Raw genomic sequence first — 17,977 nt, 5'->3', positions numbered from 1 at the left:
TTTCTAATACATAGTGATCAGTATTTGTTTCTTTAGTTCTAGTCATGGTAGGGATTTAATAGGACATGGATATGATATGGTGAATGGTTGACTTAAGATACAGAAGCAAGTTTTCATTCTTTCACTTACTCACTCAGATGATGTAAAGGAAAAATGTTTGACTGGTCCCAGAAGACATTTAATGGAGGTGTTCCAAGTGGAATCTGATTGTAGAAGAAATGGTATTTGTTACATGGGCTGAAAACAGCATAGGGATATTTTTTATTAAAAACAAGAATGTAGGGCTTCCCTGGTGGTGCAGTGGTTGAGAGTCCGCCTGCCGATGCAGGGGACACGGGTTCGTGCCCCGGTCCAGGAAGATCCCACATGCGGCGGAGCGGCTAGGCCCGTGAGCCATGGCCGCTGAGCCTGCGTGTCCGGAGCCTGCGCTCCACAACGGGAGAGGCCACAACAGTGAGAGGCCCGCATACCGCAAAAAAAAAAAAAAACCAAAAAAAACAACAAAATAAAACAAGAATGTAAAGCCATTTTGTTAGAACCTTAGCATTCATTTTACTGAAACTTGATTGACCTTTAGCTGACTGGATTCCAAATTTTCATTGACATTTTACAAACATTACCTTAAGAATTGTACAGCTGCGGGCCATAGAAAAATTGAGGGTTAAAGAGTGAGCCATAGCAGGCCAACTTGATTCCTCTTTTGATAGGATTAGAGGACCAGTAGTAGATAAAAGGCTTAGGAGAGATCACCTAACTTTGGACTTTAACAAAGCTTTTCATTCCACATTTCATGAAGTTTTTTTTTAAACATCTTTATTGGAGTATAATTGCTTTACAATGGTGTGTTAGTTTCTGCTCTATAACAAAGTGAATCAGCTATACATATACATATATCCCCATATCTCCTCCCTCTTGCGTCTCCCTCCCACCCTCCCTATCCCACCCTTCTAGGTGGTCACAGAGCACCCAGCTGATCTCCCTGTGTTATGTGGCTGCTTCCCACTAGCTATCTGTTTTACATTCGGCAGTATATATTAGTCCATGCCACTCTCTCATTTCGTCCCAGCTTACCCTTTCCCCTCCCCGTGTCCTCAAGTCCATTCTCTACATCTGCGTCTTTATTCCTGTCCTGCCCCTAGGTTCTTCAGAACTTTTTTTTTTTTAAGATTCCATATATATGTGTTAGCATACGGTATTTGTTTTTCTTTCTGACTTACTTCACTCTGTATGACAGTCTCTAGGTCCATCCATCTCACTACAAATAACTCAATTTCGTTTCTTTTTATGGCTGAGTAATATTTCATTGTATATATGTGCCACATCTTCTTTATCCATTCATCGGTCGATGAACGCTTAGGTTGCTTCCATGTCCTGGCTATTGTAAATAGAGCTGCAATGAACATTGTGGTACATGACTCTTTTTGAATTATGGTTTTCTCAGGGTATATGCCCAGGAGTGGGATTGCTGGGTCATATGGTATTCATGAAGTTTTAATTGAAACACTTGAAATTCCAGATGCTCTGCCAGGGGAGTAAGAAACTATCTCTGCTCATCCCTGGCTGAAACCAATAGGACTTGGATAATAGAAAATGCCTTTTGCCATTTTATATGGTGCAGCAGCTACTAGTAAAGTGACCATGCTCTGGGATCATTTGAAGAAGATGGGATTAACCCTACTCAAACTTGGGTTGTAATTCCCCATCACTCCAATTACTAAATAACCCCCTTGCGAGTTCTATTATCTCTTTAAGGGAGGAGGAGGTAGAAGATAATTGATAGCTTGTGGTCAAAAATGTTAATTTCCGAGAAACAGGAGGGATCTTACAAATGACAGAGTCATGGTCTTATAAGAGCCTATATTTTAATTCTGTATTTATCAACAAGTCTATAAAACAGTGCAGAGGGCAACTGGCTTTAAGGAATTCATCTGTTATTCCTGGGCTCTTAAGATTTAGAGAGTTTTCTCTAGTGGCTCATATAATAAAATCTGGAGACATCCCAGTCCTTAATGGAGTCTGGATTTTGGCTTTCTTTTTCTTCTTTAGGGTTGAACCAGCTGCCCTTTGACCCTGCCAACAACAACGAGCCCCTGCAGTTTGGCAGTACCAGTGGCCCTCTGGTCACAGAAGGCCTCATTGAGAATGGAGGGGAGTCAAGCAAGAAAAGAAAGAGAACAAATGCTCCTTCAGGTAAGCTAGACGATAATCCATTCTCTTACGCCAGTGCCACTGAGTCAACATTGTCCCAGAAACTAGTATGTAGTGGGCACTGTGCTATGATTTGTACGAGCTACAGAAATGAGAAAGAGTCCCCTGCCCTCAAGGAACTCATGGTAGAATAGAGGGCAGAAAAAGCACATACTTGAATAACTCTAATAATAAGATAGAGTATCATCAGTGCTGTGGTAAATGTGTAAAAGGGAAAAAAAACTATGGGAGCCCAAACAGGGAAAGAGTTTAATTCAGCTTTAGGCATCATGGAACACTTCACAGCAGAAGTGGCATTTGTAGCTGGCCCTTGAATGGGTAGACTTAAGACAAGAAGAGATGAGTAAAGAACATTTGGTTTAGGTATAAGGAATTACATGAGTGAATGATGTCACTATACATCTTTCTTTGTATATACAAGTGGTGGCTACCCTCACTTGTACTCCTAATGTGGATAACTGCATACATTTGCATGTCCCCACCCCACCCCTGTTTCCCCCAGTATACACTATGCCCACGTGTGTTCTATGCCCTCATAGCTCTCTTAGAACAGCTGATGAACAGATTGTCCTAAATCCTGTATAACAGCCAACTGAATTTCTAGCCTCCCCTGCAATTCCCCCATCCTTCGTGCTCCGTTGGCCCATTCTCATGTTAAATTTCTCCAGAGTGAGTGGGGAAACAATGGGAGACCAGATCTTAACTGATCACTTAATATTTTAAAATTTCATCTCTTTGTTACTTGGCTATTCATTTGAAAATAGAATCCGTAGTCTACAGAGACTGATCTGAGATTTTAAGGTGGGCCTAATAGACATGTTCATGGAGTTTTTGGTTTTGTTCTGTTTTTTACTATTACTTTTACATTCAGCTTATAAAATGGAGCATGTTTACATACAACATCATACCTGACTCTTAGATCATAGGTCTTTCTGCTTATGAATCAAGATATTTATTAAATACAAGTTTGGAAAACAAAAATACAGTAAGGCATTAGCTATCTGGAGCCCTCCAGAAAAGTATGATTTTTAGAGAGCTGTATTTTCTGGAGCATTGGAAAGGCATAGTATACAGCCAAGGAATTGGACTGAGTTGTAGTTGTAGTCCCACCTCTCTCTCTGTGGCCTAGGGTGTGTTCCTTAACCTCTCTGACTTTCACTTCAACTGTAAAGTTAGAAATGGTACTAAAACTTCCTAGGATTATTAGTAGAGTTAAATGAAATTATGTAGGTAAAGGGCTTAGCTTGATATCTGCACACACTTCATCACTTAAAAAATCAGTTAATAAATGTTGCTATTTTATTGTTATTATTATTATATGATAATATTATGAACTTCATTGTTTTAAGCATCAATGCACTTCACATTTTTAGGTTAACCATTATGAATACAAATCGTGTGTGTGTGTGTATGTGTGTGTGTAAACTTATCTGTCTTTTTAAGGCATATATTCAACATAATCTAAACTTTGCTTGATCATTTAAAGGGAAAATTTTAGTCATTAGTCATTGTACTGCTCTATAATATTCTATTATAGTTTTCTGGGTTTACTAAGGAATATAGGCCTTTTAACTCTAAATTGTCCTAGACTGTGGTGGCTTTTTAGTTATTACAGCCACATCAGCCACATTTTATCCACGTCCTGTCTCCTTTCTGCAGTGTGCAGTCATTTCTAGTTTCTCTCAGTGTCCCTTCATGTAACAGCCCTTTTTCTCCTTCTTCTTAGTTACAAACTTTAAAAAACAAACAAACAAGATCTCCAAGTTGGTGTGTCAACTTAGTATGTTAAGTAAGAGTTAAATCAGCTGTGAGAGAACCTGCTATGGAGAGATATACAGGATTTTAGGCATCAACTTTAAGACATCTATTTTGGCTGCTCTGAGGCCTTTTTTGATCACTTATTAGTTTTTCCTCTGTGTTCATGGTAAGTGATGTGCTGGTTTAGAGTAATACCTCCTGAACATTGGTTAACTCATGAGGGTGGAGAAAGGGGGTATGTATAAATCTGAATTGTGAACCAACTATAAAGAATTGCAATTTTATTTCTAATGAGCATATTCAGTGAGAGCAAAGTAACTGTTGCAGATATAGGATTTTAGCAGTAGATTATGTTCATCTATAATTAGCAGAATCAATCTGCATTCTAATAATGAATATGCCTAAGTTCTTAAAAAACAGCATGTTCTTAAAGATAGGTGAACTAGGCCCCTGGCAGGCTAAATTAGCTCCCTTGTAATCTTTTCAACACTATTTGCTTAGTGAACCCTTTCTTTGTAAGTAGTACAAAGGTAACTCCAGCCCAGGTTAAATTACCACAAATTCCAAATTAGTGTAGTCCAGATTAATGAGATTTTACTACACAGGGAGTCTCATAATTGTTCAGCTGACAATCTTATGGTATTATAAATGGGCAGATTGTTTTATAAAGGTATTTTTTTCCTATGCAGTTGTAGACAAAAGGAAGAGGGAAGATATTTTGTGAGTAGGAACTTCCTTCTTCCTTTATCACATTCCCTGCCTCTTGGTAAGGAGGAAAGCTAGGGTTAGAAGTCCTTACAGGAGCTACCAGCCATTTCAGTTGTAAGTTGAGATACTCATCCAGCCATTACATCATTCAACCCTGTGACCCCTTTGAATCTAAACCATCTCTCTTCCTCTTCTGTCACTACAAATGATGGAAGGGTCTGTGCCTGCAGCTCCAGTTCCTTTACATTCTATTCTTCTTCCTTTCTCACCCCTCCTTTCTCACCTTTTTCTACAAACTGCCTCTCTCCTTTTATACGAGAATTGATCTCTTAAAAGTCACCAGCGACCTCCATATTGTCACAGTTAGTGGCCTTATGACAGGTCTCAACTACCTTGACCTGTTTGCTTTATTTCATGCTTTTAACAACCTCCCCTTGTTTGAATTCTTTCTACTTCTGCTTTCTTTGGCAATACACTGCAGATTCCTCTTCCTTTTCTGACTCCTTCAAGCATTCTATCTCCTTTTCTTCCTACCTCCACTTTAAGTGAGGGTATTATTATCCACATTTATAGGTGAAAAAATAAAGGATAAATAAACTTACCCAAGGGTGAACATTTAGCAAGTGGTTTAACTAGGCATCCAACTCCAAAGCCTTTCTCTAACTACTCTCCCAGAATTACTATGTCTGTAGATGTTAGGAATCTGGACCCATTATTAAAATGCATATTAAGCATTGCTGGCACACTAGGGAAAGCTGTGTTTGTGTGAGAATAAGGCAAGCAGAGCTTGGATTTGATCATCTCTAGGATCCCTTCAAACTCTGAGATCCCATGGTTCCTTCTTTGCAGCTTTCTTTTCTGCTACTCTCAACAAGTCTTCTATTTCAGCCAAGGTTGTCTGCTACCTCTCTCCAAATAGGCACTGGGCCTGCCTACTTCAGGACCTTGCTCATGCCATTTCCTTTGCCTAGCATGCTTGTCCTCTTCTTTCATGTGTCAAAATCCTATCCAATTGACAGCATCTAGTACAAGTCCTACCTTCTCCAGGAAGCCTTCTGGATCATCCCAGTTAGAATTGTTCACTTGTACCTCTGAAACCCCTTGGTTGTTATATTCATATGAATCACTTGACACTGATTATAGACCACCTTGAACTATTGGCTATCTGTTCATAGTAATATGTCTTAACCTTTCAACTTAGTCATCAGCCCCTCATTGGAAGGGCCCCTTATTCATGTCTTTTGGCAGAGATACGGTGTCTTGCATACAATAGATGTTCAAGAAATATTTGTTGGTTGATCACATATCTGGCTGAAGAATTGCTTTCCCTTTGCCTTAATATTCTCTATTATTCTCTTGTCACTCCCAGGGTGGAGCTGTGCACAAACTGGGCACTCGGTATCTAATGTTGATCAACTGACTGCCTCACTTGTCCCTAAAGGTCAGACTCCAGACATTTGTGAGATTATATCCCTAGAGCAACCACACATCGAATCTGGGTGCTTGTGAAACCTGGCCCTAATGGAATCTCTTCTTCTTAACTAGATGAAATTTCATGAGTGTCCAAGGGAAACTGATAGGTGGAATTGGGTGTCTTGTCCCAATTCCTCTGTGAAGTAGATCTGTAACCTGGATTAGATATTACTGCAATATTTGGCCATAAACTCTTGCTATGTGGATCTGGCTGCTTTGCAGCTTTTATCTTAAGGTGAGCTCAGAATTCTTCAATGTGTTTGCTCTCAAATTTCACCTTTTCCCCATGGAAATGTTTCCTTGGTGATGCTGCAGCTGCACAAATTGTTTAAGATTGTGGTTAGTCCACTTATTCACATGATGCTCTATGGCCAAAGAGTAGAAGATTTTTAAACCCTTGTCAAATCATAGTGCCAAGTTTCTGTCCAGAAGATACGAACTGTCTCCTGGTTTGAGATCCACCTGGATTTGTAGAAACAGATACCAACCCTCTTCTCAAATACTTCCACTAAAGTGGAAGAATCCATGAGTCAGCAAGGCCAACCAGATGATGACTAAAACCAAATGCACTGTTTTAAGCACCAACATCACGGTACACTGGCATTCTAAGAAGGTGCCAGCTCATTGGAAGAGTGGGCAACTAACCTGGGGATAATTATAATTCCAGAATGATCATCCAGATGTGGACATAGTCCTATTTCTATTGTCTTCTCTCATAGCTCTGCATTGAAAGATAGGTTTGCATTTAATTATGTGATGCCTAATACTAAGCAGTTTTGCCAAAGTTCATGTGAATAATGAATAGTTCAGTATGAAAAGAGGGATCTTCAGCCATTTTCCATTTGCAATAATGATTGAACCCCAAGAGTTCAACTTCTCCAGGAAGACCCTTCAATTCAATAATAATTTGCATCACTATTGTGATTCTTTCTTTCTCTTAACATATTTTCATATTCATTTCATTTTACAGATGAGGTACTAATAACCAGAGAGGAGAAATAACTTTGACTGAGGTGGAATAGCATCACCAGAAATGTTAGTATATGATAAGGACCTCCAGGTAATATCTAAACTTGATCATAGGCCCCTAACTCAGTTCTCAAGGTTTCTTTTAGAATTTCTGGAAGTCAGAATGAGACGACAATATGAAAGACAGTGAACAGTCTCAGCACTGCCAAGACTAAATTAACAAGAGGAAGTAGGCCTGCAAAGCAGCAAGGAGAGGTTCAGTCAGACATAAGGGAGAACTGTATTGGAATGAGTTATCAGGGGAAGTTGTTTAAGCCTGCTTGGAAAAGAAATATAAAAATGAGATGAACACTCATCTGCCTGGGAGTACTTTTGTTTCCTTTCTTACCTAGAAGAAGGGCAATGAACCAGGAAACTTTTTTATGACACTTACAGCCCTTTGATTTACCTTAGACTCACAGGGCTGAGACTTTTATTTCACATGTACTTTGAAGTCCACAAATGAAAGCATTGATTGTTTTTAAAGAGAGAAAAGGCCACCGTTTTATATCTTGGTGTGTGGTATTTCTAGCATGGCAGCTGAATTATTATATTGCCAAAGGCAAGAAGAGCCTATTGTTCCTTCAGATGGAATTAAATAAGAAAATGAGTAGACTAATAGCCCTACTCAGTTTCTTTAGTCCTTTGGACATTTTTATCTGATTACAGTTTCAAAAAAATAAAACCTTATCTTGATAATGAGACGATCAAAAAAGTAAGCTGACTTCTTTCTTTCTCAGTTCTGATAGAAACTCAGTGTGAAATTTTTCATCTTAAAGGACTGTCAGGGGGAGGGGAGATTGAGGGTGGCATGGAAGAGGCAAGATAGAAAAATGCAAATATGTCTCTCTTAAGTTGCTCCAACAATTGGAATAGTTTTGGAATGATTTTGTGACTTCATTGTACCTCATAAGTTCTTCTCTCACAGACATTAAGTGTGAGTCAGCCTCATGTGTTGGTAATATAGAGGCAAGTGGAAGCTGTTGAATCATAGTATTTTAGAGTTGGAGGCAATCTTGTCTAACTCCATCATTTTCACAAATGAAGAAACTGAAAGCCAGAGAAGGGACTTTTCTAAAGTCACATGATTAATTAGTAGCAAAACTAGAACTGATTATTACCAGATCTTTATAATCATTTCAAGTTGGCTAGGACTGTGGCATGTGATTGATTCATTTGTATTGCAGAAAGTATATCTATAACCTAGAGGAGCTGGCTTCCCCCATGCTAGTAGTATTACGTGATCTATAGCAAGCTAGCCCAGTGGTGTATGAGGTCCCATATCTGTTCTGTCTGCCACACAGGGGAGGGCCCTTTGATCTCAAACTAGAAAAGGAGTTTGAGTCTGGGAAACACCTATGAGGGAATTGCTTTTATAGAGCTGAACTCCAGCAGCTCAGCAAATCACAGAAGAAACTCTTTGTGACACCTGCTTACTTGGCAGGGGACAGTTTGTGTCCCCCATCCAAGCCCACCCTAAGGCCACTCCATCCAAATAGGAAAAAATTTTATACTCATGTTTTATCTGTTATTTAAACTTTGTTGCATAATTTTGTCTAGAGGATCTTTTTTTTAACATCTTTATTGGAGTATAATTGCTTTACAATGGTGTGTTAGTTTCTGCTTTATAACAAAGTGAATCAGTTATACATATACATATGTTCCCATATCTCTTCCCTCTTGCGTCTCCCTCCCTCCCACCCTCCCTATCCCACCCCTCTAGGTGGTCACAAAGCACCGAGCTGATCTCCCTGTGCTATGCAGCTGCTTCCCACTAGCTATCTACCTTACGTTTGGTAGTGTATATATGTCCATGCCTCTCTCTCACTTTGTCCCAGCTTACCCTTCCCCCTCCTGGTATCCTCAAGTCCATTCTCTAGTAGGTCTGCGTCTTTATTTTGAAGGTTGAATAAAAGCTCTGCACACTTCATAAGAGAGAAAGGGTCATGTCAACTTGAGGACATTCTGACCCAAGAGCCAGAATGCAGAGGTTAAGTCAGGAATGAGCACTTATTTTTATTCTAATCTTACAAATCAGATAAGTCGATGCTCCTGCTGTGCCAAGGAGTAAGCAGGGGTGGAGAGAAAGCCCAGAGAAGTTTCTGTTAGTACTCTTTGTCCTCTCTCACAAGTAGAATGGATGTTCCCTCCTCCCCATGGAATGGTGCCAAGTGTGAAGAGAACCCCCACCATCCTAACATTGCTGTTTATTTGCAGATAAATATGACTTTGGATTTTTCTATCCTTAGAATTTTTTTTAACCAGGGGAAACTAGCAATGATGGTCCATTGAGGGTACAAATAAATAGGGTTGTTCTAGAACCATGTGTTACGTTTAGATTTTTACTTCTCCATGTATAAAGTCAAGACAAATTCCAGATGGAACTCAATTTTATATCATCTGATTTTGCCTCAGAGTAGTACTTTACAGTGAGGAGATTTCATTTTCATGAACTTCAAACACAGACACCTTTGCTGCCATTTTAGCATTGTCATTCCACATGTGATTGCAAACTCTACAAGTATTCCTTTCTCTTCCATGACACCAGAGTATAATAATTAAAATACTTTATTACTACTTCTACTAGTGTGCCAGACACTGTTCTAAGTATTTCAAATGTGTTAACTTATTCGACTTTCATGGCAACTCTATGATTATCCTCATTTTACTGGTAAGGAAACTTAAATACAGAGAAGTTAAGTAATTTGTCCAAATAGTAAGTAGAGGAGATAAGATCCAAACCCAGGCAGGATAGCTCTAAACTTATTGTCAAAAATCAGTTGAATCAGAATGGAAACTGAGGAAGAGCCGGGCATCAATGTTCTTTAAAAGCACTGCAAATGATTCCGATATGCAGTCAGGCTTAAGGACCAGCTCAGCTACCCATACTGCATTAGAGCAACTAGGTGTACCTAGACCACTGTGGTTCAGAATGTTGGACATTCGTAGTGCAGTAGTCCCCCCTTTTCCATAGGGTGTATGTTCCAAGATTCCCCAATGGATGCCTGAAACTGTGGATAGTAGCAATCCCCATATATACTATGTTTTTTCCCTATACATGCATACTTATGATAAAGTTTAATTTATAAATTAGGCACAGTAAGAGAATATCCGAACTGCCAGAATCACTACTCTTGCACTTTGCGGCCATTATTAAGTAAGATAAGGGTTACTTGAACACAAACACTGCTGATACCATGACAGTTGACCTGATAACCTAGGCAGCTGAGTAACTTACAGGTGGGATGCACTGGACAAAGGGATGATTCGTGTCCCAGGTGGGATAGAGCAGGACAGTGTGAAGTTTCATCACGCTACTCAGAACAGCATGCAATTTAAAACTTATGAATTGTTTATTTCTGGAATATTCCATTGAATATTTTTTGGACCGCAGTTGACCTCGGATAACTGACACCACAGAAAGCAAAACCATGGATACTGTATTCTATGATAAAGTATGTCTAGAGTCTTCTGTTAAGAACTAAAGTGACAGTGATGCAGTAGACCAGAAGGTGACAAATAAAGTGGTTTTGTATATGTTGACCACTCTAGCTATTTCAACACAGAAAGAAGTGACTGCCTAATTTGCAGTTTTCTCTTTCTTTGCTCTGTTTCCTGATATCAATTTACTATCTATTGAAATAAAACTCTGTAATGATGAAATTCCCTCTTGTAAGGGGTTGGGAGGCAGTCTTGATTTTTTTTTTCCAATCTCAATTTCCTTGAAAACATGAGCTATTCGCTTTAAGCCATGCAGATTGTAGTATTTCTATTGAGCAATTGCTTGTGTAATAGAATTAACTTTAAAATATTTTGCTTCTCCTACATTTGAATTTTAAGCAAAAGCAACTTTCACATGCAAGCTGTTTTATGGAATGTGCTGAGTGAGGGTTGATGAGAGTGGCACAGAAAGCCATTAGATGTGTCCAACTGCTCGAATGGAATGTGCTATTTTGCAGGGGAGACAGGTTTCAGCAAGTGGCATTCCCTAGCTACAGTCCCTTTCTTCTGAATATTTGATTCCATAACAACAATACAGGAGCAGCAGCTTTTATTAAATATTGATTGTATGCCAACCACTATAACCAAGTGTTTTACATATATAAACTCAAGCAAATTTCATAACAAATCTGTAAAATAGATACCATTTTCTTTGTTTATAGACAGCAAAACCGAAGCTTAGAATATTTATGTAACTTTCCCAGGCTACAGCTAGTATATAGTAGAACAGGACTTAAAAAGAGGGAGGCAGGATACAATGGTTGTTAAGAGCACGTGCTCAGAACCCCGGCTCTGACCTTAGGCAAGTTATTGAAGCACAGTTATTGAAGTATTGAGCCTCAGTTTCCTCACCTATAATATAGAAATAATAATACCAAGTGTAGGGCTTCCCTGGTGGCACAGTGGTTGAGAGTCCGCCTGCCGATGCAGGGGACACGGGTTCATGCCCCAGTCCGGGAAGATCCCACATGCCGCAGAGTGGCTGGGCCCGTGAGCCATGGCCGCTGAGCCTGCGTGTCCGGAGCCAGTGCTCCGCAACAGGAGAGGCCACAACAGTGAGAGGCCCGCGTACAGCAAAAAATTAAAAAAATTTTAAAAAAATACCAGTGTACAGGTTGTTTTGGGATTAAGTTCTTTTGTTCAATGAATATTTATTGGGTATTAAGTGTGAAGCATTGTGGTAGTTTTTAAGAGTACAGCTGTAAATAAGACAAACTCCAACCCTGGCCTTGTGATGCTCACCGTCTAGTAAGGAAGACAGTCATTAAGCAAATAATTACACAAATAATTATTTGTAATTATGCTGAGTGCTATCAAAGAGTGACTGCTTACAGTGAATACTCAGTAAATAAGAGCAAATATTTACTAAGTGGCCATTATGTGCTGGGCACTAAGCCAGGAAGAAATTGAGTGCAAATGCATAATTGGATGAAGAGTAAAGGCATTTTCATGGAATTTTATTTCAGATCAGGGTGAGGTTAATGAAGACACCTTCATTCCTCCAGACAAGCAAGGAAGCTTTGGAGGGAAGGAGGTGAAATTTCAGAAGATTCTTGGTTGAGTTTCCTGGGAAGAAGAGAGATCAAGTTAAGAATATGCCTTCTTTCTCCAAAATTAGTTCCTGGAGATCATGCAAGTCATCTAATGTGAGGGGCATCCTCAGCCTGAGTGGCCTTTGTATCTGGCAAGATAGAGATTTTAAGAGGCTTGTGTAACAAGGAACCAGGCTTTCCCTCTGAAATGAATGCCAAGTGCTGAATTTGCTTCAGAACTTGGCATAAAGTCTGAGCAGGCAACAAGTCATAACTACGTACTGTTTTCAGATGCTGATTTAAATATCAACCCATGCAAATATAGTGGTTCTGCTGGCAAGCTGTTTTCTAATCTGGCCTTTTTTATTCCTCTCCATAATTATCCTGATCCAGGATGAACAGCCTGAGAAACATTGACTAATGCATCCTAAATTATCTCAGCAGGGTAACCACAAGATTTTAGCTTCTTTTGATTTTGTGCCAGATCTCTGTTAAGCAGTTCTTACCAACATTAGGTGTGTACAGAGAGGTCTATAGATCTTACAGGCTGGGTTTCCTATCAATTAAGACAGTTAACCTTTGCTATGAGGTGCCACTCTCTCTGTGGCAAAGCCTGCAAAGAGGGAGGCACCTTTCACTTTTTGTTCTCCTATCAAACAGCCAAGTCAGTTGTAGAGCTTTGTGTTGAAGCTCTGTCTGCCCAGAAGTATTCTCTCTCTTGATTGGAGTAAGTCAAGTAAAGGTAGCTAAGAAACTTGATTCTCTGCCGTTACTCTGGCCCCCTGGCAGATGATGTTAAGTGTGACTTGGGACTTGACACATCAGTAGCTAAAAGTCTGTTCTTTGTACATGGGACATGCAGTAATGGAAGAAGGTCCCATAACTCCGCTCATTTCACAGATGAGGTAATTGAGATTCAGAGGCTCAATGGCTTACCCAAGATTAGACAGCCAGTAAGCTATTCAAACCCAGATTTTCCAATAATGGCTTCTGTGCACTTTGCACCATGCCCCACTGATTTCTAAGGTTTTTGAAGAAAGCAGCGACGTGATTTGAGCTGTACTGTCAAAAGATACTCTAACCAAAGTGTTTTATTATAGATTTTAAAGGGTAGAACTGGAGAGACAAGTTTGAAGACTTTTGAAATATCCCAGGGAAGTGAAATATGGGCCTGAATCAGTGTTATGGGAGTAGGGATGGAGAAGAGGGGATAGATAAAAGAAACTTAATGGAGGTAAATAATACTGAACTGTTATGGCTTAAAGAGCCATAAAACCTAAAAATGAAAAAGATATGGAAATCATTGGGCCCAGTTCCCTATCTTTCAGCAGAATAAAATTATCCCTACCTTGAATTGAGTCAATTGCAATTCAGTCCAAGTGACTTGCCCAAAGTCCCAAACTAGTTTGGGCAGAAAGGAGCTGGAGCTCAGAACTCCTTCTTCCTAGTATAGTACTCTTTCCACTAAAGCATGGGGTCTCCCAAATCTGTTTTTTAGTTAATTTTTTTAAAAATATTTTATTGATGTGCAGAAAAGTGCAAAATCTTACGTGTACACCAATGAACTTTCACAAACAACACACTTATGTAACCAGCACCTAAGACAAGGCATAGACCATTTCTGGCACCCTAGAAGACCCTGGTGCCCTTTTGTAGACACTTACTTCCCCTCTAAGAATAATTTCTGCCCTGACTTGCTCTCTTTTTAATAACTGCCTGGTAGACCGTGTTAGAGATTGGGAAATTTACTACTGGGATCCTCTTGTTGATAAATATTTAGATTATTCCTATCTTTTGGCTGCCACAAAAATGCTGCAAAGGACATCCATGAGCATGCTAGCCTGTACATGTGAGCAAGTGTTACTCTAGAATAGAGTCTAAGAAGTAGGATTGCAGAGTTGAAGTGTTAAGGGCTTTGTATGTTTTGATGGCCAATACCATGATGACTTCTACAAAGGCCTCACCAAGTCAACACATCCAGTGTTGAGAGGGCCATTCTTTGTCTTCTTGCCAACACACAATACCTTTAATCCTATGACTTTTTGCCCATTAGACAGTGATGAATTGTAGCTCCTTATTGCTTTAACTTGCATTTCTCTAATAAATAGAGAGTTTGAGCATCTTTTTCAAATGTTTACTAATCCTTTATGTTTCTTTTATATATCATTTGTGATATCCTTTGCCCATTTTTCTGTGGTTATTTATCTTTAAATTTTGGACTTGTAAGGTTTCTTTTTATGTCATGGAAATTAATCATTTTTCTGTTAAATGTGTTGTGAATGTTTTCCCATGTATTTTAACATTGTTTATGCTGTGTTCTTTCATATTGAATTTATTTTATAAAGTTATGTCCCTCTTGATTTTCTTGTCATTCCTGTGAGTATGGAAAAACCACATATTTTGGATTTTTTAGAGCAGCCCCAGTGTTACATGTTCTATCCCATTGTCCTCAAAAGTAGAAATCCATATGTCAAATCATGCTTTTCCAATTATAGAGTCAGAAAATTTAGTCATCCCACCTATAGTGATTGGCAGTTCAGTTCTTGATCTGTTTTCCAGACAGGATCCAGGTGCTCTTTGAGGGAAAAAAAATAGGGTAGCAGGACACACCTGTCTTAAAGCTGTGGAATCTGGTATGTAAATATCGTGTAAACACTGGTCATTCTCAACATCATGTCCCCAGCTGTCTTCTGCTATGACATTCAGCCAGCTTAGGCACTTTGGGATGTTTGGTTGCTACTTGAAAGTGTTTGGTTACACAGAAGGAGGTCTGGAAAAGTTCTGCCTGGTGTCTATAAAGGGAAATGGAACTTCTTCTGGCACACCAAAAAATCTCTTAAATTCCTATCCATATTCTTTAGGACTATAAAAATTAGTTGTATCTAAGAAATAGAAAGTTCTGATAATCAAAGTTTTTAAAATGTCAGGATAGTATTTAGCCTATTTATACAGCCAGTTTAAAAGCATTCTGAGCAGTAAACAATTACAAACAAATAATATGCTAATATATTTATTCAGCAAACATTTATTGGATGCCTACTGTGTGTCAGGTGATATTGGATGGAAGGGTAGATGAAAATGCTACTTTCTAGCAGAAACTGCTAGAAACTGAAAGATGAATAAGATGAAATATGAAGAAGGCTCTCATCCATAAGGTGCCTACATCTGGTAAATAGAAAGTATTCTCTTGTATTGATGAAAAACACATCCCTGGGAATTCTAAAGGGACCATATTGGTTAGTTTTTAGTTAGAATTACTGCGCTTGCTTAAAAGCAATAAAACTGAATTCACCCTCATTTAATCAGTAACAGTGCCTGTTTACTGTATTTTTCTCTCAGAAGCCCCATTATTATACTCTGTTTTCAGAAAAAGCTGGTATGAGCATTCAAGTAAGTAAAAATTATGCCTTGTCTCTTGCCAAAATTTTCTTTGTCCACATGTCATTGACACCTTTAAGCTATGCAATAGTGAAAATAATCTTGGCTTGGATTGATGGGTATTTAGATGGTAGAAATAAGAGAAATGATGAGATAGGGGCCTTAAGCCTGCTTAAGCCCTAAGTGTCTTAAAGAATGACACATTTTTCACTGAGAAATGTTCTGGGTTGATAATTGGCTTCCCATTGCACACTGAACATGGCTTGAGAAGAAAATGCTTCCCCTAGATTATGAAATAGGCAGTGTTGGTATTGTAGTTCTTAAATTAATTCAGTAAACATTTGCTCTGATAATTAGACCTCATAGAGCTTCATGCTGAAGGTACAATTTCATTTGTGTATGCAATTTAAAAGTTTCTTAAGAGTATAGGTCAGCTTAAAAAAATGACTATGGATATCAGACTGATCATTTTTTCCCTCTCTAACCTACCCTCTCACCTCCATCCAAACTTTGAAGTTTTTTGTTTTTGGTTTTTATTTTTATTTATTCTATTTTTTAACATCTTTATTGGAGTATAATTGCTTAACAATGGTGTGTTAGTTTCTGCTTTATAACAAAGTGAGTCATCTATATATATACATATATCCCCATATCTCCTCCCTCTTGTGTCTCCCTCCCATCCTCCCTATCCCACCCCTCTAGGTGGTCACAAAGCACCGAGCTGATCTCCCTGTGCTATGCAGCTGCTTCCCACTAGCTATCTATTTTACATTTGGTAGTGTATATATGTCCATGCCACTCTCTCACTTCGTCCCAGCTTACCCTTCCCGCTCCCCATGCAAACTTTGAAGTTTAGACCCAGTGGGGAAGTTCTAAAGCATCAGAACTTTGAGGATAGCTCTGCAATTCTGAATTCTCTCTCTCTGCACCCTGCCCTACCCACAACATTCATACTCACACCATTTCTCACAACTGTTCTTTGAAAGGATCAGGGTGCCTTCACTTCCACGAGAGCTCAGGAGTTATTTTTGCAAATTATCAGCAGCCCAGTAATTCTATCTCCTTCCCTATGGAGCAGGTGCTCAAGTCATTCAGGTTTCTTTGGCCACTCTTGGTTAGTTTTCTTCCAAAACAAGAATTTGTGGCCCTCTACAAACAATAAATGCTGGAGAGGGTGTGGAGAAAAGGGAACCCTCTTGCACTGTTGGTGGGAATGTAAATTGATACAGCCACTATGGAGAACAGTATGGAGGTTCCTTAAAAAACTAAAAATAGAACTACCATATGACCCAGCAATCACACTACTGGGCATATACCCTGAGAAAACCATAATTAAAAAAGAGTCATGTACCACAATGTTCATTGCAGCTCTATTTACAATAGCCAGGACATGGAAGTAACCAAAGTGTCCATTGACAGATGAATGGATAAAGAAGATGTGGCACATATATACAATGGAATATTACTCAGCCATAAAAAGAAACGAAATTGAGTTATTTGTAGCGAGGTGGATGGACCTAGAGTCTGTTATACAGAGTGAAGTAAGTCAGAAAGAGAAAAAACAAATACCGTATGCTAACACATATATATGGAATCTAAGAAAAAAAAAAGGTCATGAAGAACCTAGGGGCAAGATGGGAATAAAGACACAGACCTACTAGAGAATGGACTTAAGCATATGGGGAGGGGGAAGGGTAAGCTGTGACAAAGTGAGAGTGGCATGGATATATATACACTACCAAACATAAAATAGATAGCTAGTGGGAAGCAGCCGCAAAGCACAGGGAGATCAGCTCGGTGCTTGGTGACCATCTAGAGGGGAGGGATAGGGAGGGTGGGAGGGAGGGAATTCAAGAGGGAAGAGATATGGGGATATATGTATATGTATAGCTGATTCACTTTGTTATAAAGCACAAACTAACACACCATTGTAAAGCAATTATACTCTAATAAAGATGTTTAAAAAAAAAGAATTTGTGCCCCTGAGCACCTCCTGAAGAGCCAAACAGCTTCTACAGGGGGTGTCCACTGTTATACTGAAAGCTTAGAGCATGCAGCGAGGTATTTGGAAGAATGAATGGGAAATGAGAAAGAGGCGGCACTTAGAGATCATCTAGACTTTGTCTTTCCTTTACAAGACTACCCCCAACCCTACCTCAAACCACTAAGTATTTAGTACAGAGCTAAATATATAGTTCACTGTCTGTGATATTTACTGACTTTCACAACATCCTTATGAGGTAGTAGAGTAAAAGCCAGTATCGATTACTGCTTAAAACCGTGGGCTCTGGAGTCTTGGACTTGGAGCTGCCATAAACTAGTCTGTGATCTTGAACAAGTAACTAACTTCTCTAAGCCATAGTTTCCTAGATCTGTAAAATGGAGAAAATAGCACCTACCTCATAGTATGA

General features: G+C 39.2%; 1 protein-coding gene across 9 annotated transcripts in view; it reads left to right on the top strand.

Moving 5' to 3' along the window:
* The window catches only part of ENOX2 (ecto-NOX disulfide-thiol exchanger 2), a 285,173-nt gene that overhangs the window by 114,108 nt on the left and 153,088 nt on the right, over positions 1-17,977 (top strand). For 7 of the 9 annotated variants that reach the window (XM_030846538.2, XM_060292814.1, XM_030846528.3 and 4 more), the window contains one exon: positions 2,047-2,190. The exons of the other annotated variants lie outside the window; for them this stretch is intronic. Coding sequence is in view for 3 of the 7 variants with exons in the window: in XM_060292815.1 (XP_060148798.1) it covers positions 2,047-2,190 (144 nt within the window). In the remaining 4 variants the exon portion in view is untranslated. The remainder of the gene's footprint in view (positions 1-2,046; positions 2,191-17,977) is intronic. 9 annotated transcript variants of the gene reach the window in all.

The sequence above is a fragment of the Globicephala melas genome, chromosome X (assembly GCF_963455315.2).
Source record: "Globicephala melas chromosome X, mGloMel1.2, whole genome shotgun sequence".
In the NCBI taxonomy this organism is placed as follows: Eukaryota; Metazoa; Chordata; class Mammalia; order Artiodactyla; family Delphinidae; genus Globicephala; species Globicephala melas.
This window is presented reverse-complemented; position numbering and strand designations above follow the sequence as displayed.